The sequence below is a fragment of the Melospiza melodia genome, chromosome 13, assembly GCF_035770615.1.
Source record: "Melospiza melodia melodia isolate bMelMel2 chromosome 13, bMelMel2.pri, whole genome shotgun sequence".
Taxonomy (NCBI): Eukaryota; Metazoa; Chordata; class Aves; order Passeriformes; family Passerellidae; genus Melospiza; species Melospiza melodia.
The window spans coordinates 3,668,764-3,695,548 of record NC_086206.1 but is presented as its reverse complement, the minus strand read 5'-3'; the positions used below and the strand labels follow the sequence as shown (position 1 = coordinate 3,695,548).

Below are 26,785 nucleotides of genomic sequence, written 5' to 3'. Positions count from 1 at the left end.
ACATGCTTTTTGTGTCCCAAGTATCCAATAAGAAATAAGCACACTCTTGAGCAGACACAGCAAAAGCCTCAATCCAAAAGTGTTTCAAATGCTCCACTGATCAGAGCAAGCAATTGCTGTATTCAAAAGACTGCTGATAATGAGTCACTAACTGAGTTTCCACAGCTTCTCTTTCTTTTGACTTTTTTTTTCTTCTCTGAGAAAAAAACTTGGCAATCTGACTGGATTTATGGAAAATGTCTAGACTAAATGAACAGTAATTGCAGTGGGAAGTACTGAGCTGCTGGCCTGCCAGTCTCAGCTGGAGATGGAGTGAAGACTGAAGAACATCCAGCAATCCTGCACAGCTCACAAAGCAGAAATCTTTCACCTGACACCTCCCTACATTCAATTATTGCATTTGGAAGATAAGTTTCCTAGTTCTCATTTGGCACATCCAGAAAAGACCTCCACAATGTTTTGCTGAATGCAAATTGAATAGACAGTGAAGAAAACTTTGTTTCTCTACCTTCTTTACTAAACAAGGGCTATCTGAGAGCTATCTAGGAACAAAACATCCCCAGTGGTGCCTGCTCTCCCTCTGAAATACCTTTATGTCTATTTAAGATGAGGCTGGAAGCCAGACAGTTCCTCAGATCTAAGAATAGAGTGTAGATGGATTCTGAAGGACATCCAGGCTTTTTTACCTGTGGACAGCATTAAGTTCTAAAGTGCTGATAATATTCAAAATAGAAGCGTATGTTAATTTTTACCTCACTGAAAACATCAGGTGAACAGGTTTTTATCAGATAAGTTTTTTACTCCAAAAGATTGGAGTTACCAACATTCCTTCTATTAGTTCTTATTGCAACATTCCTTCATCAGGTTCTTAGTGATGACTAAATACTACAAAATACATTGTTGGGACTAGTTAGGTCCTCAACGTAAAAAGCCATAAATTTCGATTTTATAAATTCTTAATCAGCAGTTTTGCATCTGAAGAGAGACATCATTTTCAGACTCTATAAGTATTTATCAAGAAAGTAATGTGTTTTGTTTCAAATGAGAAATGTACAGTCCTAGGAAACCCTGGAAATGAAAAAGTGTTCTGGTTTACAGCTTTTTGTACAACACTAAAGCTTAAAATGCAGATTTGTACACCACAGCTCAACCTGGCAAGTTCTATGAAGAAAAGTTCTTTCTAGTGGAAAAGTATTCAGTTAGAAGGATTTTTGTTTGATTTTTGTTTTTTAAATGCCAGATCTGTGAAAAATACTGTTTTTACTTATCACTAACAGAACCACAGAAGTGTGTATCAATCCACTGAGCACCATTTATGGACCTTGAGTAAGTCACCTTTCCAGGTACCACCCTGACATTCATCAAATGGAACAACACAAGGAGTTTTTTGTACAGCTAAAGGAAAATACTACAGAAATAGAATGGATTTTCAATGCTGAGAATGTCAGTCCTCTGCATACCTGCCTTCTTTTCCCACACACACATGGGCTTAGTGCTTGCTGAGAATAATTCTGTCCTTCCTTAGGGTATAGACTTAAGGATTATCACAGCCCCTAAGTCTCTTTAACTAAGGTGATGCTAATTCAGACTTACACTTATTAAGCAACAACGTAACTATGGTGGCTATTTTTGCCATAGAAACTCCACTAATTAATCAAGTAAGTTGACAAAATAACTATCATAATTATGAGTCAAAGGAGCTGGTTTGAGACACCCACACATTCCAAACACAGACGAGTGCAATGAGCCCGGGAAACTGAGCCCTGCTTTGATAAAAGGTTTCCCTGTTCTCTGCTCCTCCCTCAGGCAGCTGCCATAACTGCACACTCCAACATTCCTGCAGCTGTGTTCCAGCCCAACAGAAGTTACATTTACAAGGTAGCAGCTGTGAAAGTTGTTCTTAATGCCACCAGCAGAATCACACAATCACAGAATATCTGAGTTGGAAGAGACCCACAACGATCATCAAGTCCAGCTCTCAAGCCAATGACCCACATGGGGATTCATCTCCTCTTAAATTCCACAGTCAATTTCTTGTCTGTAGATGTTTGTTTATGACTCTAAAATTTTATCTCAATTCATCTATATTTACAATTTATTGGTGGTTTAAACACATATGGCAAACCTCATGGCACTTGCTCTTTAGTCTCTAATCTTTTGACATCCAAACTTTTCACTGCAGATCCAGCTGTAGAACAGGAACCAGTATGACTCCCAGGGAACTGGGGAGCAATGGATGGAAAATGTGGGGATATGGGAAAGGTGCAACCCAGCTGTATCTCCAGCTTACAAGACTGCTAAAGAGCAGGAAGAATAATTTTGAGGAGAGGGAACACACCTGAGTTCAAGAGTTTGTTTTGAACAATTTTACAAACTAAGTATAGGAGGAACATCATCTGTGAGTATCTTTTCAGTACTCTGGTGTGCTCCATATGGGAAAGGTCAGACTACTACAAGTGGTACAAGAAACAAGAAATTGGTTCCCATCCTTGGTTATCAATGAGTTTTCAGATCATCTTCTGTTAAAAAAGCAAATTAGCACACACACAAATCCCTGCTTGCACTGGTCAGCACCCTTACATCCAGTGAGCACAGGGAAATGACAGTTATTGCCAGCAATATTCACAGAATTCTTTTACAAAGAACCCTTACAAAAAGCATAATAAAGGAAAAGACACACACCTGCAGGGTCAAAAGGCAGGATTTCTCCCAACATCCCAAACACTCCATCAGTTTGGTCACGATTTGGCCATGTGTTGTTTCTAGGTCCTTGTGGTTTCTGTCCTAACATCTCTGCCATCATATTGTCCATATAGGTGCTGACAAGACCCAAGCTGTACAAATCAGAGCTTAAATCTGAAAAACCAGGATTGTTCCACTGATTTATATGAGACAACCCAGCTCCAACAGCCGGAGCTTGCTGCTGTGAAGAATTACTGAGCCATTTGGCAGGTACACGTTGCTGTGGTCCAATAGGTTGAAGCAGGTGTTGGTAATACTGCATTTGCTGCTTTTGGGACTGCTGCTGGGACAAGCCTTGCTGAGGAGGATGCAGTGGGGTGTGAGACACAGACTGTGGCTGCTGTTGAACCGCTCCCGACTTCTGCTCTGCTGCTGTAGAGGACGCAACAGAGTTCCTTCTTTTCACCATCGGAGAAGTCTGCTGGGATTTGCCCATGTTAAAACCAGACAAGAAATCTATAACATCCTGCATTTCTTGGTCAGTTGGTAAATTCATACCTTTGTCATCCTTGCCATCATCTGCTTTGAAGAAGCTGTCCCTCCTGTCCCCGAGGAAGCCGTTGGCCAGCGGGCTGGCTGAGCTCTGCGCCGCCTGCAGGGCGTCGGCGCTCCGAGGGAAGCTCCCCATGCTCAGGATGTTCTGCAGCCGCGCGTCCACGGCCGAGGGCATCTTAGCTTTCTCCTCTGAGCTGGAACTTATGAAGACATTTTTGGAAGGTGTGTTGGGGATTGAGTAACTCCCTGTGTTACTTGTACTGGTGCAGGAAGTTTTTTTTGTAAACCGTGAAGTCAGTTTGGAAAATGTCTTTTGCAGACCCCCTGAAGATTTGCTTCCGTTCCCCGCTGGCATGTCAACCTGGCTCCCAAACTCTGAGATTTCACGCTGTAACTGGATCTGGATACAAGGCAAAGCTTGCTCCCTGCATCAACAAAAAACATGTATGTCAAACCACCTGAAACATAACTGAGTTTGTACTTTGGGGGAAAACGTGTATTTCAGTAATAGCTCAAATATAGAAACAACACCAAGGACTGCCAAGTCCACCAGCTACTTCTTAGGGTAACAAAACAAATTATTCCTCATATTTGCAATACTTTCCACTCCTTAAATTTTAGTTGTGCCTCAAGACCTAAATGGAGACCGATTTAATATAAATCAAGTGTTTTTGTAAGAGAGAAGCAAATACTTTCTAACCCTTGGATATGCTGCTGGTTTGGTTTTAAGCAGTCTCCTGCATCTCTGGATGTACCCAGAAGGTATCTGTGGGGATTAACAGTGCCTCACTCTCAGTCTGATTCCTGTTTTCCCTTCTGATGAGCTGGCACTATCAAACCCCTCAGCACAGATTATTCAATGACAACAGCTTAGTTTGAACTAGAAAAGAGATGTACCTTCCTTCCTTCCACCTGTGTATATCAAACACAGCAGTGTAGAGCACATCCACCAGCCCCAAAGTTTTCTCTGGATCCAGACTCCTCTGTAGCAAAGACATCGTTGCTGGATCTTCTTTCAGACACCTGTCATCATTAAGTTTAAATTAGAAATCACAATGCTCATTTTTTTACATTGAACAATTCTACCACATCAGTCAGAATACAGAAGGCCAATTGCTGCACTCCTGCAGCACACATGGGAATGCCTGGTGGTTCCTGGGCTGCAGCCTGAGCTCTGCCTGCTGTGGAACAGAGCTAACCTAACTGTGAGGTTCAGCAGTACAGTGTTCTGAACCCATCACTGACAAGAGCTCTGTAGCAGGAACAGCAACAAACACAGAACACACAACACTCAACTCAACACTCCTTTCTGGAACAGGCAGGAGCCTGAGACAACCCCGCACACACCGAGAGCCTGAGCATGCCTGGGTCCGTGTGGGGCAGGTGATGGCTCCCACACCCCAGTGATGGCTCCCACACCCCAGTGATGGCTCCCACACCCCAGTGATGGCTCCCACACCCCAGTGATGGCTCCCACACCCCAGTGATGGCTCCCACATCCCCGTGATGGCTCACACACCCCAGTGATGGCTCCCACACCCCCCAGCGAGGGCAGGTGATGGCTCCCACATCCCAGTGATGGCTCCCACATCCCAGTGATGGCTCCCACACCCCAGTGATGGCTCACACACCCCGGTGATGGCTCCCACATCCCCCAGCGCGGGCCGGGGGTCCCTGAGCGGCACCGGGGCTCGGGCCGTGTCCCCCGCGGTACCGCCCAGCGCCAGCAGGCGGCGCTGGCCCCGGCAGCGCGGACACCCCGGAGCTCCGGGACACGGACAGACAGACGGACAGACAGACACTCACAGACACACGCACAGACACTCTCCTTCCTTCTTCCCCTCCCCTCCCCCCAGGACACCCCTTCCTTCCTTCCTTCCCCCGGCAAACAGCACCAGGACATAACACCACACACGCACACATACACTCCTTCCTTTCCTCCCTTCCCCGGGGACACAGCACAGGGACACTCCTTCCTTCCTTCCTTCCTTTCCCCGGGACACAGCACCAGGACGTACACCATACATACATACATTCCTTCCTTCCTTTCCCCGGGACACAGCACCAGGACGTACACCATACATACATACATTCCTTCCTTCCTTTCCTTCCTTCCTTTCCCCGGGACACAGCACCGGGACATACACCATGCATACATTCCTTCCTTTCCTTCCCTCTTTGCCTCCCCCAGGACACACCACGAGGACACTCCTTCCTTCCTTCCTTCCTTTCCCCGGGGCACACACCATACATGCACATACACATCCCTTCCTCTCCTCTCTTCCTCCCCTGCCCCGGGACACTCCTTCCTGCCTTGCTTCCTTCTGCACACAGCACCGGGGCTCTCCTCGCCCCGGGCCGTGCCAGCAGCACCATTAGGAACTGGCTGTCTCTGCGAGGAGTCCAGTGAATCAAATGTGTTGTACTGAAACTCCTAACAGTGCCTTGTTACAGACACATTTTATGAAAAGTCTTTTTTTAAAGATTTTTTTTCTCTTGAGAAGCTTGAGAGGTCTCAGGAACAAAATGTAAACAATGATTATTTGCTGCTGTGGAATGCAAGAAGTGGATCTGTGATTGGTCTCATGTGGTTGTTTCTAATTAATGGCCAGTCACAGTCAGCTGGCTCAGACTGTCTTGGTCAGACACAAGCCTTTGTTATCATTCTATTTTTTTTTGCATTCTTAGCTACCCTTCTGATAAAATCCTTTCTTCTATTCTTTTAGTATAGTTTTAATATAATATATATCATAAAATAATAAATCAGCCTTCTGAAACATGGAGTCAACATTCCCATCTCTCCCCTCACCCTAAGACCCCTGTGAACAGTCACACTGCCTCCTTCCCAGTTAGGGACCAGAGCTGCCACTGCCTCCTGCTCCCACTGCTCTGAGCAGGAGAAATCCTCCCAAGCTGCACCCAACCATCCTTTGCTAGGCAGACACCAGGACTGGCAGGAGCAGCATCTCCTGGAGCCCACAGGGCCATGGCTCACAGGATCACCCAGAGATCAGCCCAGTGAAGGAAGAGCAAAGGCTCTCACACTAACTCAGCCAATTCTTGGCCTCCCTGAGCTCCAGCTGGGACTTCCAGGCTGGAACATGACACCAGTAGTGGCAGATTATTATTTTTGAAACTTTCTCTTTTATCATCAAGCTTTTACATTTCCTACAAGTCTCAGTGCCCCAGCACTGCCCCTCTTGCCTTGTCTCCTACAGAGGAGCCTGTCAGCAGTGGAGGTGTTCAACCAGTCCAGACAGTGGAGCTTAAGGAAGCTGTGCCATAACTGTGCATGTTCTCTATTCCATTTGTAACAATTTTCCCCAGTCACAATCTGCAGTACAAGATTTTTATTTACCACGTTGATGGAACTTGCACCACTATTCTTGATCCTTCTAAACTTATCTGAGGAGCATAGGCTTCTTTATTTTCAATCTGTGCCGTGTCCACAACCACCTAGCAAATCAAATAAAATAAAAGGGGAAAAAATTAAGAATTAATGATTTTATTACCCCTGTAGTTAAACTCTAACAATCTCCCCTCCCAGTCATGCTACACGTAAAAAAAAAAACAAAAAACAAATAAAACCAAACCAACTCACAAAATCATTGTAAATTTACTTCTATTTTAACACAAAATTAGTTTAGTGCAGAAACCTGTATTTCAAGGACTCAGTTCTTCTCAGTTACACCCTGTAGTAATGCATCACTATGTTGTTACCAGCTGCTCCACCTCCCTGCTGGCAGTTCTCAGTATTTTTGAGAAGCTTAGCACAGTTACTACTTTAGGAGCTCCCAAACACCTACTCAGCAAAATGTTTTAAATCATTTCACTGTAGTGCATGGTATGATATAGGCAAGTAATATCCAGCCAGAAACCCTTCAAAATAAATAACACAACTCCTCCTTTTAAGGTTATAAAATTCCACACCAACATTTCTCTATTCTACCTAATGAAACTGTACTATTATTAATTCCTGATTAAATAAAGAGAAGAAGAGTGACTGTTCAGTTTGTTGGATTCTGAGCCACCTGTAAGACATCATGAAGACATGAAGAGGAAAGTCTTGGAGACCAACCCTGTGTCATGAACCTTTCTTTTTAGGCAATGGAAAAGGAATGGATTCACTTCAGCTTCATTCAGCCTTGAATTTAGTGACAGTAAGACAGTTTAAGATAAGTAAGATAGTAAGACACTTTAATTTAGTGATAGTAAGTTCCATATTTGGTTTGTGCTTTCTGTTGTTGTCCAGGCTGTGTGGGTTGGCCTTTTTGATCATTTCCATAATTTCCTATTTTGGTCATGCTGAAACTGCAGCTTTTTGGCAGCAGTCAGCAGTTGTGCTTCAGTGGCTGGCAGATCAGCTGCACCATTTATCCCTGAAATGCCAGAAGTCCCCTGGCGTAACTCAGCCCCAAGGGACATTATTGACTTTGTTGTCATCACCCAACCTACACCAGGTGTCTGTTACTGGGTATGAAAAAATGTGAAACAAAATGCTGGGTTTCTTCTCTCTCACTTTAACAAAACCATCAAATAACCCTTGAACATAATTATTTCCCACCTTTCAAATATTTTAGCATAAGGCCTTCTTTTTCCTGCAGTTGATTCTAAGCCTTTGCCCAGGTTTATTAAATTTTAAACATGTCTAAGCACGGTGACAAAAGGCCACACCATCATCCACCCTTGAAAATACCTCTCATTTTGTAACAGGACAATTCCAGCAGTATTTTCCTGGTGTTTGTATATTTTAGTTTTATTTAATTTGTTAATCTGCAATTCAGTCCTATTGCAGGGGTAATTTATGACTCTGATAACACTTAATAACTGTTAACAGATCACTCCTCATAACTGTGCTAAGGAGAAATGAACTCAGGAGTGATTGTTATCAACTCCCAAGAAAAATACAGTTTGTGCCTCGGACCTGAGGTCAGGTAAAACTCTGATTTGTGCAGGCCTGAGTCAGGTTCTGGCTGTGGTGCATGGTTGGTGCCCATGGTCCAGGCTTTGTTGGGGTGTTCCTTCCCCTTGTTTCTTCCCTTTGCAAAAAGCTTCACATTTCTCAACATCTGTCAGAGTCAGGAATCTGGGATTTAAACTTTGCTAGGTGATTTAGTGTTCCTGCAATGCATGTTGCTGTTTGCTATGCCTACTTGCACAAAAAAAAGAGTTTTATCTGCTAACCTCTGCATGAGGCCAATTGGAAGTTTTATTTCTGTTCATCCTCTGAATTCAGCCATTTGAATGTACATTATTTTTATTCAAACATGCAGATTTCATCAGCTGACCCAAATCTCAAAATGCAATTCTTATTACATACAATTTAAGAACTGAAAATCAGCACTTCAAATTATTAATGTTAAAAAACTACAGCCCAAAATAACCAAGCAAACTAAGTCACAACTCATTGTGTTTTCCACACTTAATGAGTCACTTCTTAAGAGGCACAAGGGCACAGGATAGGCTAAAAGCAGTGAGACTGCCAAGGAATGTTTTTTCCAGCTGGGCATTTAAGATACAGATGCACACAATTTTGAATGAATGCAGAGAGCCCAGGATCTGAAAGCAGCACAGCAAAGCCTACATAACACTGTGCCATGACTCATTTATCTGCCTTCTTCACAAAATAAACTTCAAACGAACACATCCTCCCTCCCCGCCTGGTGGTGCTTGGAGAACAGCTTCCTGTACCTCAGACATGCATTGTTCTTGTTGTACAGGTGCTTCCTCTCTGCCTTCCACCCCAAGAACCCTTTAAAGACCCAAAGGACAATTTCTTGTCTCTGCATGAAGCTACATACAAGCAGAACTGGATGTTGTAAAAAAAAGACGGCACACAGTTTGTAAAGGAAAACCTCAACCCTCATTCCCTTCTGAACTGTAACAATCCAAGAGGGAATGAAGCAGAGCAGGCTTGCAGGTCCTCTGGCGTGTGCACAGCTCATGATGGGCCTTTGAAGAGAGAAGCCTGCCACTTTCAGAACCTGATGTTCATGCAAAAATCTCTGGAGACATTCAGGATACAACACAAGTGAAACTCCATAGCTCAGCACTGCCATTTGGGAGAATGTGTAAGCAAGTTTTACAGTGACACTCTCCAAAAGTGATGACAAACCTGAAGAATGTCAGTGCTCCCATTAGCAGCGGGTCTAACTCGTTCTGTCTAGACTGGGGGACATCAGATTTCCAAATTCCTGACTCCAAAAGTGCCACTCCTGAAACCCCCCCGGGGCAGGAGCTGGGTGTGCACAGCACTGAAACCCCTGGAAGGAAATGGAGGAAGGTGCAGCATCCTGCCAGGCTCTGCTCCTGCAGACACTCAGGAGCCACAGCTGCTCACACACAGCCCTCCCAAGGGCTGCTGAGAACCTCCTTCCTCCCTGGCCTCATTTCCTGCACCTCACTGCTGATCCCAGCATCCCACCCCAACTCTGGCAGCTGAAGGCACAATCCCATTTAACCCTATCCTTTTTCCAGCCCTCCTTCTATTTATTAGTAATTAATAGACATTTTCTTTCAAAACATCAAAGCAGAAATTTGGTAAATCCTGTTATTCTACAGTTTCTCTGTCCCTGCAAAAACAACACCACCACCTTCTTGTGGCTCCTGTAAAACTTCTCAGCCAAAGCACTGCCCTCCCCTGCCCTCAGCCCCTGTGTCTCAGTGAAGGAAGGACTGACAGCAGAGGCACTGCTGTCCTGACACTCATGGTCTGCACCTCTGATTTTATGAATTCTATACCACCATTATATGAACAGTCACTTGAATTCCAGTGTAATTTCAATCTACTTCTCTCACAGGTATTTACTATTAAGGGACTATCTAATATCTAGTATCAAAGGGATGCTAAAGCAGAAATATCTGGCAAATTCATCATTCCAAATTTATCATTCAACATTACTGGAGAACCTTTTAAAAGCACATGGTTTAATTTGCTAGGATGGCAGGTCTAGGTCACCTAACCAGCTGTGTGATTTGTCTGAAAAACAGACTTAAAAATATGCAGCTATTTGGGTCCTTTAATCACAAATTAATTCCAAAGCCCTCATGGTCCCCCATCACCTTGAACAAGGAATCAGCAATGAACCAGCAAGCAGCATTGAACTCACTGTAGGTTACAGACAATTCAAAGAACTCCTGACAAAACTATCACAGGCTACAGTGACATGTCCTTGCATTGCCTTCCTATGCTGAAGGTGCATCCTCTTCCCCTCCTCACAATAATCCAAAAATCTTACAAGTCATGCACAAACACTTCACCAAGTGCAGATATTGCAGTCATTAGTCATGGCAGCACAAATGCATTTTCTTATCAGAGTATGTTCCAAGCATCTCTTTTTATCAGCTGCTAAGATACTGTAAATTCCACTGGTTTTCTTCCCCTCAAGAACACAAAGTCTACAGCAGGATTTAACTCTCCTGTCCTCTGCTGGAGATGTCAGGTAGCATTACCTTGGGCAGAGACTTTATGCTGGGCAGGAAACTCAGCTTCCAGTCAAAGCAGAGAGGAAATGAAAAAATGGCAAATTTTGAAGCCAATTTGAGAGGGGGTAGATGTGTCTTTGGGTCTGTTTAGTTTTTTTTTATTTTTTTTTTTTAACATGGTCATCTATAGATTTGAAAGCATTTCTATTTCTTTATGAAGCAGAAGTTTCATTTCTTGTGTTCTCTCTTGAAATGGAGACCAGGAAGCACCTGGTGCATTCTTCTGTTCCTGTCCAACAGGGACACCACCAACAGAGCCCCACTGTACAGGGACACATTTGCTCAGAAATCAAATTACCTGCAGCACTAAAAACAGAGCAACACAGAGCAAGACACTGCAAATTCATTCCTCAGCTCCCCAACACCAAGCTTCCCTTCAGGGTGTTTACACCACCTTTGTTTTCCTGAGGCCATGGGCATCACCTACCAGTCCAGCCTGGCCAAACAAGAGCTGCACAGCAGTTTTGCAGGCTCCTCTCCACGTGGAAGGGCACACCTGGTTGAGCACCTCAGTGACAGGGGAGTCGTCCCGGGGCGTGAGTCCATTGTGGCACCCAGCTTCCTTGATCAGCTGCAGCATTGTGTGCTGCAAAGAGAACAAACACTCTGTGCTACCAGCACACCACTCACACAGGCACCAGCAAGGCTGCCAGATGCATTTCTCATTGTTCTACATCTTCCCAAACTGCTATCATGTCTGCAACCTCTGTATAACAGGAGAGTTCCACTGCAGAACAGAAATATGGAAGATTGTCTCTGCTCCAACATCATAAACTGTATTTCTGCTCATATTCCTGCAAACCAGTTTAATCAAAACTACAAAAAGCACTGCAAAGACAACAGAAAAGCACCATTTTGAGCACTTATTATTTCTGATAAGAAATAATAGATTATTTCTTATTAGAGTATTTCTTAATATAACTTGCTATTTCAACTCTTTCAGGAGCAAGGAACTGGGTTTATCTAGAAAAAGTGAAAGTGCTGATTAAAATTGCCCAAATTACTTCTGAATAATTTTTCCATTTGTTTATTTTCCATTTGTTTATTCTGAAAATACAATTAACATCTCCATAATTTAAAATTCTATTAAAAAATTGATTCCAGTTTGTAGGATGACATCAAAAGGAGCTCTGTTACAAAGTATTTTTTTCAAGTACCTCCCTCAGCAGCAGGCTGGGCTGACTTGTGCAGATGAAGGCTCTGATATGCATCACTGGCTGGGGAATCTGTAAGGGCTCACTCTCCTCTGTATTTCTTCATAGCTAACACATCTCTTTCCAAAAAGTTCCCAGAAGCTTCACTGCACCCTAGATCTCTATGCCTGTTATGCCTGTGCTTCTCTCATATTTGACCAAAATTGCTCAGGTGGTTAAAATGTTATCACAAACAGGTGTAGCCCTACAATGTTATCAACATCCTGTTTCCACAGGAAGCCAGGCTGAAAAAAAGCACTTTTAAACACAGGTTTGGCATGGAACTTCCATTACTGCTGTTCTCTACATTTTAATGAATTCTACTCTTTATTTGTGTGGTTAATTAGGAGTTATTACCGTTTTCAGCTTCAGGTTTTCTGCTGCAGACTCATTGAAGGAGATTCCTTTCAGAAAATGGGATCCAATCTGCACAGGGACCGTGGGCAGCTCACACTGGATGGGCTGAGGTGGAGTTTGTCTCCTTCCTGTTTGCTGAGCTTCAGCCTCACTGCAGCAGCCCTGCAGGGCAGAACATATCCAACAGAAGAAATGAAGACATTAGAAAATCCTACCATGGGCCCAAATGTTTGTGTATTTTCCAAGGTGAGGAGGGATGAAAGAGAGCAGGTTTAGCAGATCCTACCTGCAGACTTGCTTCAATTGCTTTTGGGTTCAAGTGGAAGCCAGCCTTCATTGCATATTCACAGTGACCCAAGCTCTCCAGAGCCACCTTGTAGGCCTGCCATGGAGCAGAAATTGAGACAGCACAGGTGTGTCAGCAAGGAAGGAAGCACAGCCACTGTGTTGGGTACAAGGATTTACCCCTCTCAGCTCTATGGCACACACACATTTATCATGCCAGACTCCAAAGCTGCAGCTCCCAAACACCTCTGAGCTGCCCGTGTGCACAATTCTGCAGGAGCACTCCTCCCCTATTGCACTCCTTGACCCACTGACTGCACCACATGCACATGAAAGCAGCAGACTTGAAAAACCACCTGCAAAGCACTGTCAATTTTCATGTTTAGCTCTTTGAGCTGATGTTCAGGGATGGCCACAGTCTGTGAGCAGAAAAGCTGCTGAACTTCAATTCCTGCCAAGCATCCATCACAGCCCCTTTCTCGCAGTCGAGATGTGGCCTGCAATGGAAAATAAAAACCCAGGGTGAGGAGGGTCAGCACTAAACCAGGTCAGGCTTAATTAAATTTCAGAAAAGAACAAAAAAAAAAAAACCACACAGACTTTAAAATCTTCTACAGGAGATGAGAAGCAGCACCTGGGGGAAAGGACCTGGAGGAGACTTTATTATAACTTATTCTCTTCTACTGCCACTGTGGAAGCAGAACTGATGGAAGCTGCACAGCACAGGGCTGCTGAAGCACTTGGGCTCTGCATTGTTTCTGTTCTATTTCAGCTCCCTTTCAGGACCAGGATCCTCTTACACAGCCCACACCATGGGGACAGACTTGTGACTCCAACACAAACAGAAATATGTTAAATCATGTCTACAAACACTCCTGTGCTCACAGGATGACACATTTCATAAAGTTTGGGTGATTACTGTGGTGCAATTTGAGAAGTGCCACACAATGCTAAATCAGCTTAGCACAGCAAGAAAACAACTTTGCGTAGTATAATTTTAAAAAGAAAAAATAAGCCAAATTTCTACTTTTAGCTGTAAAATCCTCCATCACTGAGCAGGATAAAGCAGACAGATGTGGGTTATTTTCCAGTCTAGGAAGGAGTCTTGCTCTAAAGCAGGATGTCCAAACTGAGGGCTTCTGGTACCACAGCCAATGGACAGACAGGGGCTCACCTGACAGACAGAATTACTGCATTTCCCAAAGTCAGCCTGAAGGAGCAAAACCAGTTCTGAGCTACTGACAAAGCATCACCTTAAACTTCACTCTGGAGCAGCAGTGTTCTGCCAGAGAGGGTGATTTTATAGGAAAACAGTGGATTGCCTTCCACTCCAAAGGAAAAAATTGGCAAAGATTTCAGTATTTCACATTCCCCTATCAAAATTATTTATATTAGTCTATCTAATTATAAGAGAAAGATTTTATTTATTTAGAAACCACGTATGTTTCTTATGCCATCCTGATACCCCACACAAATACTCCAAATCATTCATTTCAGTCAATCAAAAATTGAGAAGTTTCTCCTATTGTTGTTTTGGAACTATGGAGAATCTGTATTTTATCTCTCTCCTCCCCATGTATGTTTAATACAGGATTTAATTAGTACAATACTTGTACAAAACTATTTTGAAATACAGGTTTTGTATTTCTGAAAAACAGAAATAGGTGAAGTGGGATGCTCAAAAGGTAAAAAATAAAATTTAAGCCCTTGATTCTGTGAAGACAAATTTAATTTTAACCACAGTTTAAATAAATTTGATAGCAATTGCAGGGCATTTCTAGAAACTGTAGTCGTTTTAAGAAGCTAAGTACATGCCACATAAAATTAATTACTTTTATGCCAAAGAAGTACAGCTGTACCAGGATTAGACCTGTTACAATTATCTGCAATACACCTAAAGCACTCCCAAATCCCCATTTTACCCAGTGAAACAAATTTATGCTGCAGTAAAAATCACAAATAATCCCTCTGCATCCATGTAATTCATTTGCTTTCCTGTACCTTGCAGATGTCAGTGATAAATGGAGACCTTGACAAGATTTCTGCTCAGGATGAGTAACAAACCATGTGGGCCAAATGAGACTGCACAAGCACGTGCTCCAAGTGATCTGGATTTGGGGAAAACACACACTCTGTGTCTGAATCCACTCTATCTATCAGTCTGCAGGTTTCAGCAGTGCCAGGGACAGCAGAAAAGCTCATAAACCTGAATGTCTTTACAAAGTCCTGGTTTGGGCTGGCAAAGCAAGGATTCCACAGTGTCAGGTGTTTGTGAAAGCACAGGTGCAGAGAGTGGCACATTTCAGTAACATGGTCACATACCAACAATGGATGGATCAAGCAACACCAAGCTTAGCATGAAGACAGAAGTGTTAAAAATTACCACAAAGATTTTAAATTATAGAACAGAATTTGTGCTCCAAATCTGAGAGAAACAGACACTATCTGGACTATTTTTCATCAAGATTTTGCTCTGTTTTCACAAAGACTTGTTGAGGTTTTATTTTTAATTCCCTCTGTCTGCTCCATTTGATAATAACAAAAATCTGTTTGCACTGTGTGTGTGCTCCTTGTGTACAACCCTATCAGAAAGAAGACTTTACACAGGGCAAAGACAGTGCAGTCATCACATGAGTAAAATGACTAAAATGAGTTTTAGTGTCTGAAACCAACTGTGCCACATTCCCCCCTCCAAATGCAGCCTGTCTTTAAAATCAGGTGTTTGTTCCTCTGTTAGGACACCCAGGCTGACTTTAGGTTCCCCTGAATCCCCTGTGCTTACAGCAAGCCCTCCATACCTCTGCTGCTCCTCTCCAGGATCTTATTGCATCTTCCAGCTCGTTTGTGGGGCTGATATTTGAGGCTCCAGTCGCACTGATGTTCTTCCTCTCCTGAGCCACAGCCTCAGCAAAGCAGGAGTGAGCCACGGGCTGCACCTTCTGCAGAGCCTGCGACAGGAACTGGAAGTGGACCTGCATCACCGTCAAGAAACATCGCCCCAGAACCTGTGGGGACAAACAAACCACTTCAAGCACATGGAGGAGATCATGGAAGTTTCACTTCTTGCTTTTTGTTTGGTGTTTGGGGTAAGGAACTGCGCTAAACCCTGATTTTTTAATTTAAAATAATACTTCAGATCATATGGTATGATATTTAACCATTTACTTAAAGTAATAAGTGAGCACTCGTTTCTATGAATGAAGGGGACACCAGAATAATTCTGAGTCATTTTTAGTTCTGTACTCAAGTTCTGACTACTTGAGGAATGAAAAGCTTGCTCAGTTACTTGGCAAAATCAGCACAAAAATGGGAATAGCATATTATCACAAGGACCAAGCCAACACCAAAACCCACCTGCACAAAGCCCTGGCTGAATTTCTGATAAAAACCCAAAACAGCAACAACAAAAAAAGAATTTCAAAGTGTTTCTTTTATGGAGTTCATCACACAAAGCCTTTAAAATGTGCATTTGACTTTGATTTATTAAAAAAGACTCCACTTGAATTCCATTTTAGGAATAATTCATAAAATACACAGATAATGTACAAAGCCATGCTGCCTTGGAGCCATTAAATCATCTGCCTTATTTTCAGCTACATTCTTCTGGAATAAAACTATTCAGACCCAATGTATGTTCCTGGCAGGACTCTGCAGTCACAGCACCAGTTATTTGCATTTACTATCTCCTTCAGCAGAACCAGTGGTGGCAATGCTTTTTTCCACTGCATCCAGACTCCTTTTGACATTCCATTCTGGTTCCATCACTTCCCTTCTTTGTACAAGGCACAAAATTAAACATTTTTGGTACTTTGACTGACCTCTGAAAGGGGAGCTTGCCTTATTAAAGAAAACAGTCAGCAAATGATAAAATAAAGAAAACTCCAACTTTCCTGGGTATGAGATTAGAAAGATTTATAAGAAAAGTGCAGGAAGAGGCAACTGGTGATGTGAATTATTTCTGTGTAGGAAGAATGCAATTCTCAGGGGAAGACGAAACTAGCACTCATTAGGAATTTCAAGCTGATTAAATTTCAAAGAATATTTAAGGTACAAAGGTTGAAGCTTCCCCAGCCTGGGAATAATGCTCAAAATAAATAAATTATTTAGGTTTTAAGTGGCAGCACACAACATTCCTACTTATAACTTACAATGTTAAACAGTGGAGATAACTAAGAACATCTGCTTTACTGAACTTTTATTTTGTTTGAAAAAAATCCATTCCAGCTTTCCTCCAGAACGGGTAAGGGTGGTTTAAAATGCTTCACTATCAAAGTGGTGGAGGAGTTTTGCACTGTTAAACATTCCCTTTGGAAGGATAGGAGATCCAAATTCATTTTAAAGCTGTAAAGAGCTCACTGGGTCAGATTTTCCACCCAACTTTGCCTTACCCATCCCTCCCACCAGGGCTGGGCACTGCCCCCTGTGAGAGCAGACAGGGAACCTCTGCACACCCTGACCAGCATCAGCCATGGATGCAGCTCTCCCCTGTTACAAACACCAGCAGGGCTTTTCCAAGTTTATTTGCCCCACTTTGCATGCAGGAGTGTGTGACTGTCCTCCTTCAGAGCAGGACAAACACAAACCCTCCAAACTGTGCAGGAATCCAAGCTGAACTGGAACCACCTCAGGTGTCACCCACTGAGATTCCCTGGAGTGGTGATGTTCCCTCCATTCCTTAGATTCATTTCTATTCCATCATGAAGTCTTCAGCTTCCAAACGTTTTGTCCCACAGGGCTCAGCCCCAGCACCTTCCCTTCCCTGGCCTGAGTCAGCCAGGACAGCTTTGGTCAGCTTTGGTCCAGCACAGCCTCACCTGCAGCAATCTCTCTCCTCCTGCAGCTGGAAGCAATGGGATTTTTGGGTCCCCACCAATGGGAGCACCAGAGATGAGGGGTTCATGTTGCTCTGTCCCACTTTATTCTCCTAATGGGGACACACAGTCAACTTTGGAATATTGCACTGAACAAAGTGCACACAAAATTGCCACTTTTATTGCAAACAGGGATGCCATGCAAACTGCCTGGCAAGAAAATCTTGTTCAACAGATTCCTTGCAAGAGAACACCACCAGTAATAAAGCAGCAAATAGCAGGTGTCAGTCCCCCACACTTGATACAAACACTGGCTTGCAGTTCTCCAAGTGCCATTTTATGCAGTAAAATTTTCTTCTTTTTCCCCCTTTTTTTAGCTATTTCCTTAAACAAGAATTCTCAAAAAGTCAAACACTACAACAGAATTATTCAGTGGTTTCCCCTGAGTGACCTTGGTGGCACAGCCTGGCTGCCACTGAACTGGTGTGCCCCTTTATGAGCCAACAACCTTCCTGTACATTGCCAGAAGTGGGCAGAATATTACTCATTATTACTACAGAATATTATACATTTTTACAGAACATTATTCATTTTTACAGAATATTATTCATTTCCACTACCCAGCAGTTCCAAAGAGGGATCTCATGAACAGAACCCCTCCAAGGGAAGGCTCAGTCCTGCCCATGGGCTGGAATCACCTGCAGGCTGAGCAGGATTCCAGCAGAAGCTGCAAGGCTTGGGAAACCCAACAGACTCATTTCTCCCAGCAGTGACCCTGAAATCCACTCATGATAATCTGATCTTGACAGCTACTGAAGTGGTCACTATAATTTAGCAGAAAAACAATTAAGTGTGAAACATTTTAAAAATAAAAAGCAGCAATTAAAATGTAAGACAAGATTTTTTTTTGCTACCAACAGTTCCTCAACACAAAAGAGTCTGGAGCCAATCCCTGAAAATCCCAGGAAAGAATAATTTTAAAAAATAGTTAAATTTAGCTTTACAATGTTTGCTAAGGAAACATTGTAAAAATACCTGAGTAAATATTAAAGATTACATTTAATATTTACTCAGATATTTTTGTCTCATAAGAGTCTTGTGAAAAAAAAATCTTAGGCTACTTTTTACACATAAAAGCCAAAAATTATCTGAATTTAATACAAAACAGAGCATCCAAGAATATACCTGATGCCCATCCATGCTTCCCTTTTGTACAGGAAGGCAATGGGGACATTCCTCTCATTACTGCCACTTCTAAGACAATACACAAGCCCTGGGTAACTAAAAGTAATTCTTTATATTTTGCAGCACTGAGGCTTCTGCAAAACTTCATAAGAGATGGAGAAATACACTTACTTTTACCAGTTTTGCTCCTCCCTATGGATTTGCTTTAATGCTTTTATTAATAGAAATAGAGAGTCACTGCATTCCCCCAGCTGACAAACAGACATGGAAAACACTCTCATTTACCCTGATTTCCAAGCTGTTCCTCACCCAAGGCACACAATACACAAGAACTCAAAGGTGTTTGAAAGGTGAAGAGAAAAAGAAGAAAATAAAAAGCAGCATTTGCATTTCTGAAATGAAGAAACCTTGGGAAACTCCATCTGCCACCACACTTTGATCAAGAGGAGTCACCTCCTCACACAGCCTGGCAGGCAGTTCTGAGCTAGCAAGCTTTGTTCTAAGTAACAATAAATAAATAAATTAAAAACCTCATCCTGTGGTGCTACAGCCCAGGGTGCACAACAGCTTCCAGTCCAAATTCAAGTCAGTTTTGTTCACCCAAACTTCAGTTCTCTTGATATTGCCCTCCCTGGGGCAGAGCCCATTACAGCAGATAAAACACCTGAGGAAAGCCACAGCTCTGCCTGATTCCTCAAGCCAAACCTGCTCTGCTTGGACTTCTCATTCCTCCCAAAAACTGCAGCCTGTGTTAAGCCAGGTTTAGGAAAACTGCATTTTCCTTAGCTGGGCTCACACACAGAAAGCCTCACGAATTTGGGGTTGTGCCCCAGTGCCCCCTGAATCACAGAGGGAGCACCTCTGCTGCCCCTGTGGCTGTGACACCCTCCCCAAACCAGAGCCCCTTGCTGAGGCTCTGCTGCCCCTCAGGGCTTTCACCACCTCCCAGTTCTCTCTCAGAGCTCTGAATTCTTTCAGTCACCCATGGGGACGCTGACAAAGCAACTTCAGATACACCTGTACTCCCCTCCTGGTATTTTCCAGGGAACAATTCCACTGCCTCCCACTCTTCCCCCATCACTTCCCTGCTCAGTAAACTCTGATGAAGTCAGGCAAGCCCTTTATGTTTTTCTGCTTACATTGTGAGTTTTTTAATCCTGCTGGCAGTTTTATGAAATGTTAACTTCTCTATCCACCAGGGGGAAAAAAAGCAAACCACTTTTTAAATTGAAATTTCAGCATCAACAGCTGAGTTTTCAAATCCCAGAAAAGCTCAGTGGGAGAGGATCTCACCAGGTCACCCTTCTGTCCCTAGCAAGGAGAAATTTCACCTGGGTCAGTTTTGCCAGAGGCAGGTTTAACCTGTTCTGTCAGCCCTGCTCCCTACCCTTTGTAGCAATCCACATCAGTGCTCCACTAACATCACAAAGGATTTCCACAGCATCTAATGGGAATCTTTCCCTCTGAAATTTAAGTTCCTTGCTCCACCTTACATGGACATGAAGAACAGACACTGACATGTTCTGGCAGCTTCTCACATACCTGAGCAATTTTGATTTTCCTTCTCAGCCTCTCTTCTGCAGAGTCCATCTTTTCAATCTGTCCTTATTTCCTGCATGTCTGATCACTCTTGCTCCACTCCTCTGGCTCCCTGTTTCTCCAGCAGTGCTGTGCACCTGCACTGCTCAGTTTGAGGCCATAATAACCAGTGAAGAGTTCAGCTCATGGCTCTTGCAGGTTAGAGTGTGTTAAATACATGGTAAATGTCACTTTGCACAACAGCAGCAGTGATTTATTATTTCCAAGTGCACAACACTGACTCTTCCCCAACACATGACTCCCACGAGCCCTGGGACTGCTCTCCAGACCTGCTGCCCACTGGGCTCCACTCCTGAGGCTGAAAATGTCCATTTAAATATTGCAACATTCATCTTTCCCCTCTGAATTCCATCCCAACTGCAAAACTCACTTGGCCAAGATTATTTTTAGTTCAGCAGGTCTCCCAGCACACTTGTATCCTGTGCTTTCAAATCACCTACAAGCAAATGCATTCCTGTACAGGCCTCTGCCAAGGTCCATTCCAGCAGTGAGCAGCTGCTGCTCCCTGGGCACAGCCACCCAATTCTGTGCTGCAGAATTCACCCACCCACAGTCCTGAGGGACCCACAGAACACCCACAGGAGTCTCTGTCAAACCCCTACACTCTGCTGCTGCTCAAGCCAAAGCAAAACACAGCACTGATCTCATTATACAGAAGTGCCCATAAATCTCACATTTTGACTTTTTTCAAAGCAAGATGCAGTTTTAATTAAGAAAAGACAGCAGAAGTGTGATGAGAAGTGCTGGGGCAGCCCCAGAGGTGCAGCTGCTCTGCTCACCAGGGAGCTCTGGGCAGGGAGGGAGCACTGCAGGGCAGAGCCCAGAACAGGGCTTACAACTGGCCAGGTAAAGCTGGGACCAAAGGAAGATTCTCTGCCTTTAGGCTGGCAGGATGGCACCCAGCTGGCACAAACACTGCTCTGCTCCTCAGCTCCCTGCTGAGCAAACCCTCCCTGGGCACAGCCAGCAGCACCTCTGCCTGCCCATGTGGCAAAAGCAGCTCTGCTGAGGCTCCAACACTGGGAAGGACAGCGTGTCCAAGCCCACAAAAACCCCCAGAAGACACCTAGTGCTTCATATGTTTTTGCTTTTTTTTAATTCAGAAAGTCTTTCAGCACATCTATTATGAAGATCCATTAATTACATGAACTCACTCTTTTTTGTATACATTGCTATAGCTTTAAAGAGTGATATTATGGAATTGTCTTTAAAAATACCAACCTACAGAAGACATTTATAGCACATATATATCTTACTCCATTTTACACCAAGCATCCAACACTGAGAACTGTAGCACACAACTGCAGGCAGAGCTGTCTGACAAACTGCACCCTCCCTAAGGACTCCATCTGAAGTGGTGCAGCTAGAGAAAGCAGATAATGCCTGACAGGCACAAACATTCACTCTGACAAAGCCACCTGAAACCTGAATCAAAACCAAGAGAACTTAAAGTAGGTTCTCCATTCAGGATACAGTTCTGAAGGAATAACTCTGCCGATTGCTGCAAAGTGAAGAAATATGTCAAAACACAAGGAGCTGCTTAAAACTGCAGGGATTTATCTGTGACTATCACTTGGCACTGCCTGCTAGGCAACACATTTAGTGGAGGAGAAATATCCAGACTTTCCCAGGCAGGCATAGCAGGAAGCTGGGGATCCTCTCTGAATCCTGACTCTTGGGTGCTCACTGCCAGCATAGGAACATTGCAGCAAAGCCATGACAAATTTTACAGCACTGCTATCTCACACAGTGTGTTATTTTCCTCTCACAACAGTTCAAAAATATAAAAATGTTCTAAAGAGTGATAAAATCACTCTTTAGTCAATGAATATGCAGTTTTACTGAAACACTGATGACAACATGCTACTCCCATGTGCTCAGGTTTCTCCTGAGGGAAGTGTAGGCTGATTCAGAATAGGATGGCATAACGGTTTCAGAAACATTGGCTAACATAAACTAGAAAATGGTTTAAAACTTTTGTCTAGTTGGTTCTTCTACAGAAATACCTATTAAATACCTAATTAACATAGATGGAGGTCAGATCTCATAAATGACTTGGTACTTTATCAGTATGTAAGAAATTAAGAGTTTCTTTTCCCACCAGCATCATCCATATGTGAAATACAAATACACAGCAAGGTGGAGAAAAGTTTTGGTGTAGAAGGGATTTTGAAGAGAAATCCACTTCAGAAGGCACGATACAAATTCACATGCCAAACAGTATCCTCCCAGGTAACCTACCTCAATGTCTTGTAGGCTGAACTCTTTTTGATCTTTGAAGTTTGCAGCTCCTGCGCTCAGCTCCATCAGCATTTTTGCTATTTCTGGTTTTATTGCTGCTGTGAGTCGACTGGCCGCTTCCATGACATGTTCCTGCACGTCTTTCAGTTGCATAGCTGCCTTGGAGTAGTGCGAGTTCCTGAACACGCCGCTGAAAAGGTCCGTGAGGAAAGTGCTCGTTCGGCAGAAGACGTTGAGCGCATCCAGGTACTTGGAGATTCCCTGCTGGATGTCAGCGATGGGAGTGGTGTGGGAGGCGGGGTGGGAGCAGCCGCCAGCAGCAGCTGGGGACACCAGGGGGGTGCTGGGGGACGCCAGCGGGGCGCTCAGGGTCCTGCCCAGCTCGGGCATTTGGTACTGCTGGTGTTGCTGCACCTTCTGCTTGGACCCGCCAAGCAAGAAGCGCCGCTTGTAGTCCATTTTGCTTTCTTGTGCACTGCAGCAATACATAAGTGAGTGCTTGTCCAGAGAGTTCTCCAATTAACAATCACTTGTCAGATTCCTTCCTCGGGATCTATGTACAGTAACAGCGCGGGACTGTGTACATAGGTTTCACAAAAGGCATTTCAGAAAGGCAAGCGTCTGTATAATCTGTATCAGCACTGGGAATGGCAGCACATCTGCTGACTCCGTGGTTTCAATGCTGGGTGCAGCCCTGCTGCAGTTAGAAACTGTACTCAAAAAGCAAAGCCCAAGTGTCTCAGTACTGCTCTGTCCCCTGTGTGGTATCCCCTCTGCAGGCAGAAAAGCCAACTGGAGCAGAGAAGTGATCGCCTACAAGTTCTTCAGGACAGCAACATTGTCCCTTGCTGCTGCATCTACAAAAGTTAATTTTGTCAATGCAAGTAATAGTTTTAGAAGCAATACCTTAATACAATTCTCCCATTAGTAGCATCAGGAAAAGTGGAGCAAACCACCGATCAACAGCGATTATAAAAGCAGTGCAGAGGCTCTTTCCTTGAAAAAGCAAATCCTTGTGTCAGCAGATCAAATATCTTCAAATGTCTTGACAGATCCAGTCTGCCAACTCAGTTTACTTGTAGTGTCTCTTCTTAATATTGGAGGGGGGGGAAAAAATCTGGACTGTTTACAGAAGACTTTGCAAGTATAAGCTATTAAAAACTAGAGTGTTTGTTATTGCAAGCCTTCCTCCCCTTTCCCTGTGTGTTGAGGTAGTTGTTTCCGTTGTAACTTTAACAAGTGGTGCTTCCAGACTGCGTTTGCCCTCAATTGCAGACTCAGAACAAAAATGCACAAATGTATTTGTAAGGCCTCTAGGTCATTTCCTGTGAAGGGAAAAAAAAAAGGTTATACATCAGAGGTTTGCAAGTTTAACTCCTGCAGTGTCCCAGTTCACATTTCTGGGCACACACTGGCAGCAACACCCAAGATCCAAAGGGAGAGAGCTGCACTGAGTTTAAAAGGCTGTGAGAAGTCAGAGTCATCCTGTGGCTAAACTCAACACTGGGATATTTTCTTGTTAATTCTTCCATTGTGGGCTGTCAAACTTAACAGTCTGCTTAATCCCCAGTGCAAGTCCTGCACAGTTAAGAACAGCGAAAGGTTATTACTGCAGAGCTCAAGGGGAGCTAATCACATTTTCTAATCTCATTCTTTAAAAATAATTTAAAAATAAAAATAAATTAAAACATTTTTTCATTCACCATAATTTATTGAAGAACTTCCCATTTATTCTAATAGTTTACTAAGTCAACAGATACAGGTTCCTAGTTTTTTAGTTAGTACAACAACAGACCAATCTGCCTGAGATTAGCAGGCAGATTAATCCTACCTGAGATTAGCTGAGAAATACCACATTCATGTCCCATTCCAGTGTGATGGGCAGGCAGCACCTCTCATTCACAAGGTGGTACACCAGGCACAACTGCCTAAGAACCTGACTGCTCTAAATAACACTCAGCACAGCCAAAGTGGGGAGGAAACACAACCTCTGTACTGCCCTGCTCCTGTGGCACACCCTGGTGCAGCTGGAGCGCCAAGGGCTCCTCAGGGCATCTGCAGAAGGTGAGCGGAGCCTGGGCAGTGGGACAGGGATGAGATGGAGCACGAGGTGTTCAATACCAGACACTCACACAGTGCCAGGAAACATCAGAAGGATCCAACTCTGCCATCAGTCTGGGCAGTCCTAGCTCCAGTCACACTTCAGGCACTCTCTCCCTCTCCCACACACCCCACCTGATTCTATCAGACAAGGACATCCTTCTCCTTACTGCAGCAACTGCAATGTCCCAGGCACTTGGAAGAATAATCCAGGAACCCTTTCATAAAACAACAAAATGTTCCTTTAGCTATTATATTTGAGCAATGAAATCTGTAGTAATATTGTCAGAATGGTTGGGGAAGAATTTCTTATTTCCATCTGTCTGAACACACACACAATATTCATTCATTCATTCATTCCCATTTTGGCATATCTGTAGGATACAAGCATCCCACAGATAAAGAAGGCAAGACACAGCAGGACAAAACATGCAGACCTGGCCAGTTTCACTCCCAATAAAACAGAACACAAGTTTTTCAGGAAGTAATTGCTGCACATGGTTCTATTTCAGAGATCTAGAGCAAATATTCTTTCTTATTGGCACTATTTGAAAACCTAAAACTCCAAGAAACTCCCATATTCACTTCAGTATCCCTAAAGTACTCCAAGCTGACTACTTACCTCCCTAACTACTTCTCCCAATATTCACACTGAATGTGTCAAAATGCAAGAAACTCATTAAAACCATAATTTTCTAAGATGTCTTGATATCACATGCAGAGCTGAAAGAAATTTTCTCCTTGTTTGAGAAGTTATGGTGGCTTACAGTGGAGAGCATGATTAAATTGGTTTCCTTGATTGCACACAAATGTAGAAGGAATAAGAGAGTTGGTTAATTTAAATGCAACATGTAAGTAAATTAATGATTGTTTTTCCTAAGTAGACATGAAATTTCTCATTGCAGAGGAACTTAAGAAATGATCATGAAAGAAAAAGCTAAGAAGGAAGGGTTTTCAAGCTCCAGGGTATTGATTTAGATGAGATTATCAGAGATGCACCTCAGCTCAGTGATTACACACAGAGCCTTTCAGGATCAAACACACTGAACTCATCATTTGGAATGGTCAGATATTTAGCCATTACATAAACCTGCTGCGTCCTAAAAGAACATAAATGCAATGAATAGGGAAAAAAATGGTGGCTTCATATTTTCTACAGCTATAAACAAAAATGACAAACCATTGTGTTTTACTTCTAGTTTGTAGTCAAACTTGCAGGTACTTACTCAATTCTTCAGCTTCAAAATTCCCTTGTAATAAAACCTACACAGAATCTTAAAGAGGACAGCTTGTCTCTTCAGCTGATATTTATTCAGAGAGAGGAAAGCTGCACGCCTCTACACCAGACATGTGTCTGAATACCACGTCTGAAACTCTGTAATGAGCTCTCTGACATGCTACATACAAAACAAACATTCCTCCTTTTGCATCTTCCCCTGAAAAAGTGAAGCACAGAGGGTTCCCACGCTCTGCCTTCCCTTCCCCACTGCTCTGGGTGTGTGCCCTAAATGTGAGGGCTCCACACTCAACTGCAGGGACTTCAGCCCCATCTACCTCTGCCACCTTAGGGGGGAAAGCAACCAAGGGTTTCCTTCTAGTGATACAGCAACAGCATGTTATCACCCAAAATATAACATTAAGCTTGTACTTCATTTTGTGGAAAACAGAAATACTCACAGAAACCAAGTGAAGGAATTACCAGGAAAGTTACCATACCACGCCAAAAGGTATTTTAGTCCTTCCTTTATGTAACCAAAACCAAACAGTGCTGTTCAGGTACTATCAAACAGTAATATATAATTATAATGTAATATAATATATATAATATATTATATATATTATATATAATAGATATCATATAATATAATATATAATATATAAAATATAATATATAATATATAATATATAATATATAATATATAATATATAATATATAATATATAATATATAATATATAATATATAATATATAATATATAATATATAATATATAACATATATAATATATATAACATATAATACATAATATATACCCAGCTCCACTACCTTGCTTGGCAAAACACCACTGGAAAAGCCCAACATGCTGTTTGCATTCTCACTTCATTCCAAATTTAAGGAACTGCTATGAGTTTGGACTGTTTGAACTCCCAGAAAATCAGCTGCACAAGCTCCTCTAAAAATGGCCCCATTTGCATAGAGGAAAAAGAAAGTGCAGGAAAATGAATGCAAATGCAAATCTACTCACTAATATTTTTATATGTAGCATCCAAATATTTTTGCTTGGGGACTTCCC

The 26,785-nt window shown here is 43.0% G+C and overlaps 1 protein-coding gene across 2 annotated transcripts in view; it reads right to left on the bottom strand.

Moving 5' to 3' along the window:
* The window catches only part of GARRE1 (granule associated Rac and RHOG effector 1), a 61,061-nt gene that overhangs the window by 8,235 nt on the left and 26,041 nt on the right, over window positions 1-26,785 (bottom strand). For both annotated transcript variants that reach the window (XM_063167633.1, XM_063167632.1), the window contains exons 2-10: window positions 22,394-23,718; window positions 15,356-15,562; window positions 12,914-13,054; window positions 12,559-12,654; window positions 12,273-12,434; window positions 11,150-11,308; window positions 6,596-6,693; window positions 4,135-4,260; window positions 2,683-3,662 (exon numbers count right to left, since the gene is read on the bottom strand). In XM_063167633.1, coding sequence (XP_063023703.1) covers window positions 2,683-3,662; window positions 4,135-4,260; window positions 6,596-6,693; window positions 11,150-11,308; window positions 12,273-12,434; window positions 12,559-12,654; window positions 12,914-13,054; window positions 15,356-15,562; window positions 22,394-22,882 — 2,458 coding nt within the window. In that variant the 5' untranslated portion in view covers window positions 22,883-23,718. The remainder of the gene's footprint in view (window positions 1-2,682; window positions 3,663-4,134; window positions 4,261-6,595; window positions 6,694-11,149; window positions 11,309-12,272; window positions 12,435-12,558; window positions 12,655-12,913; window positions 13,055-15,355; window positions 15,563-22,393; window positions 23,719-26,785) is intronic.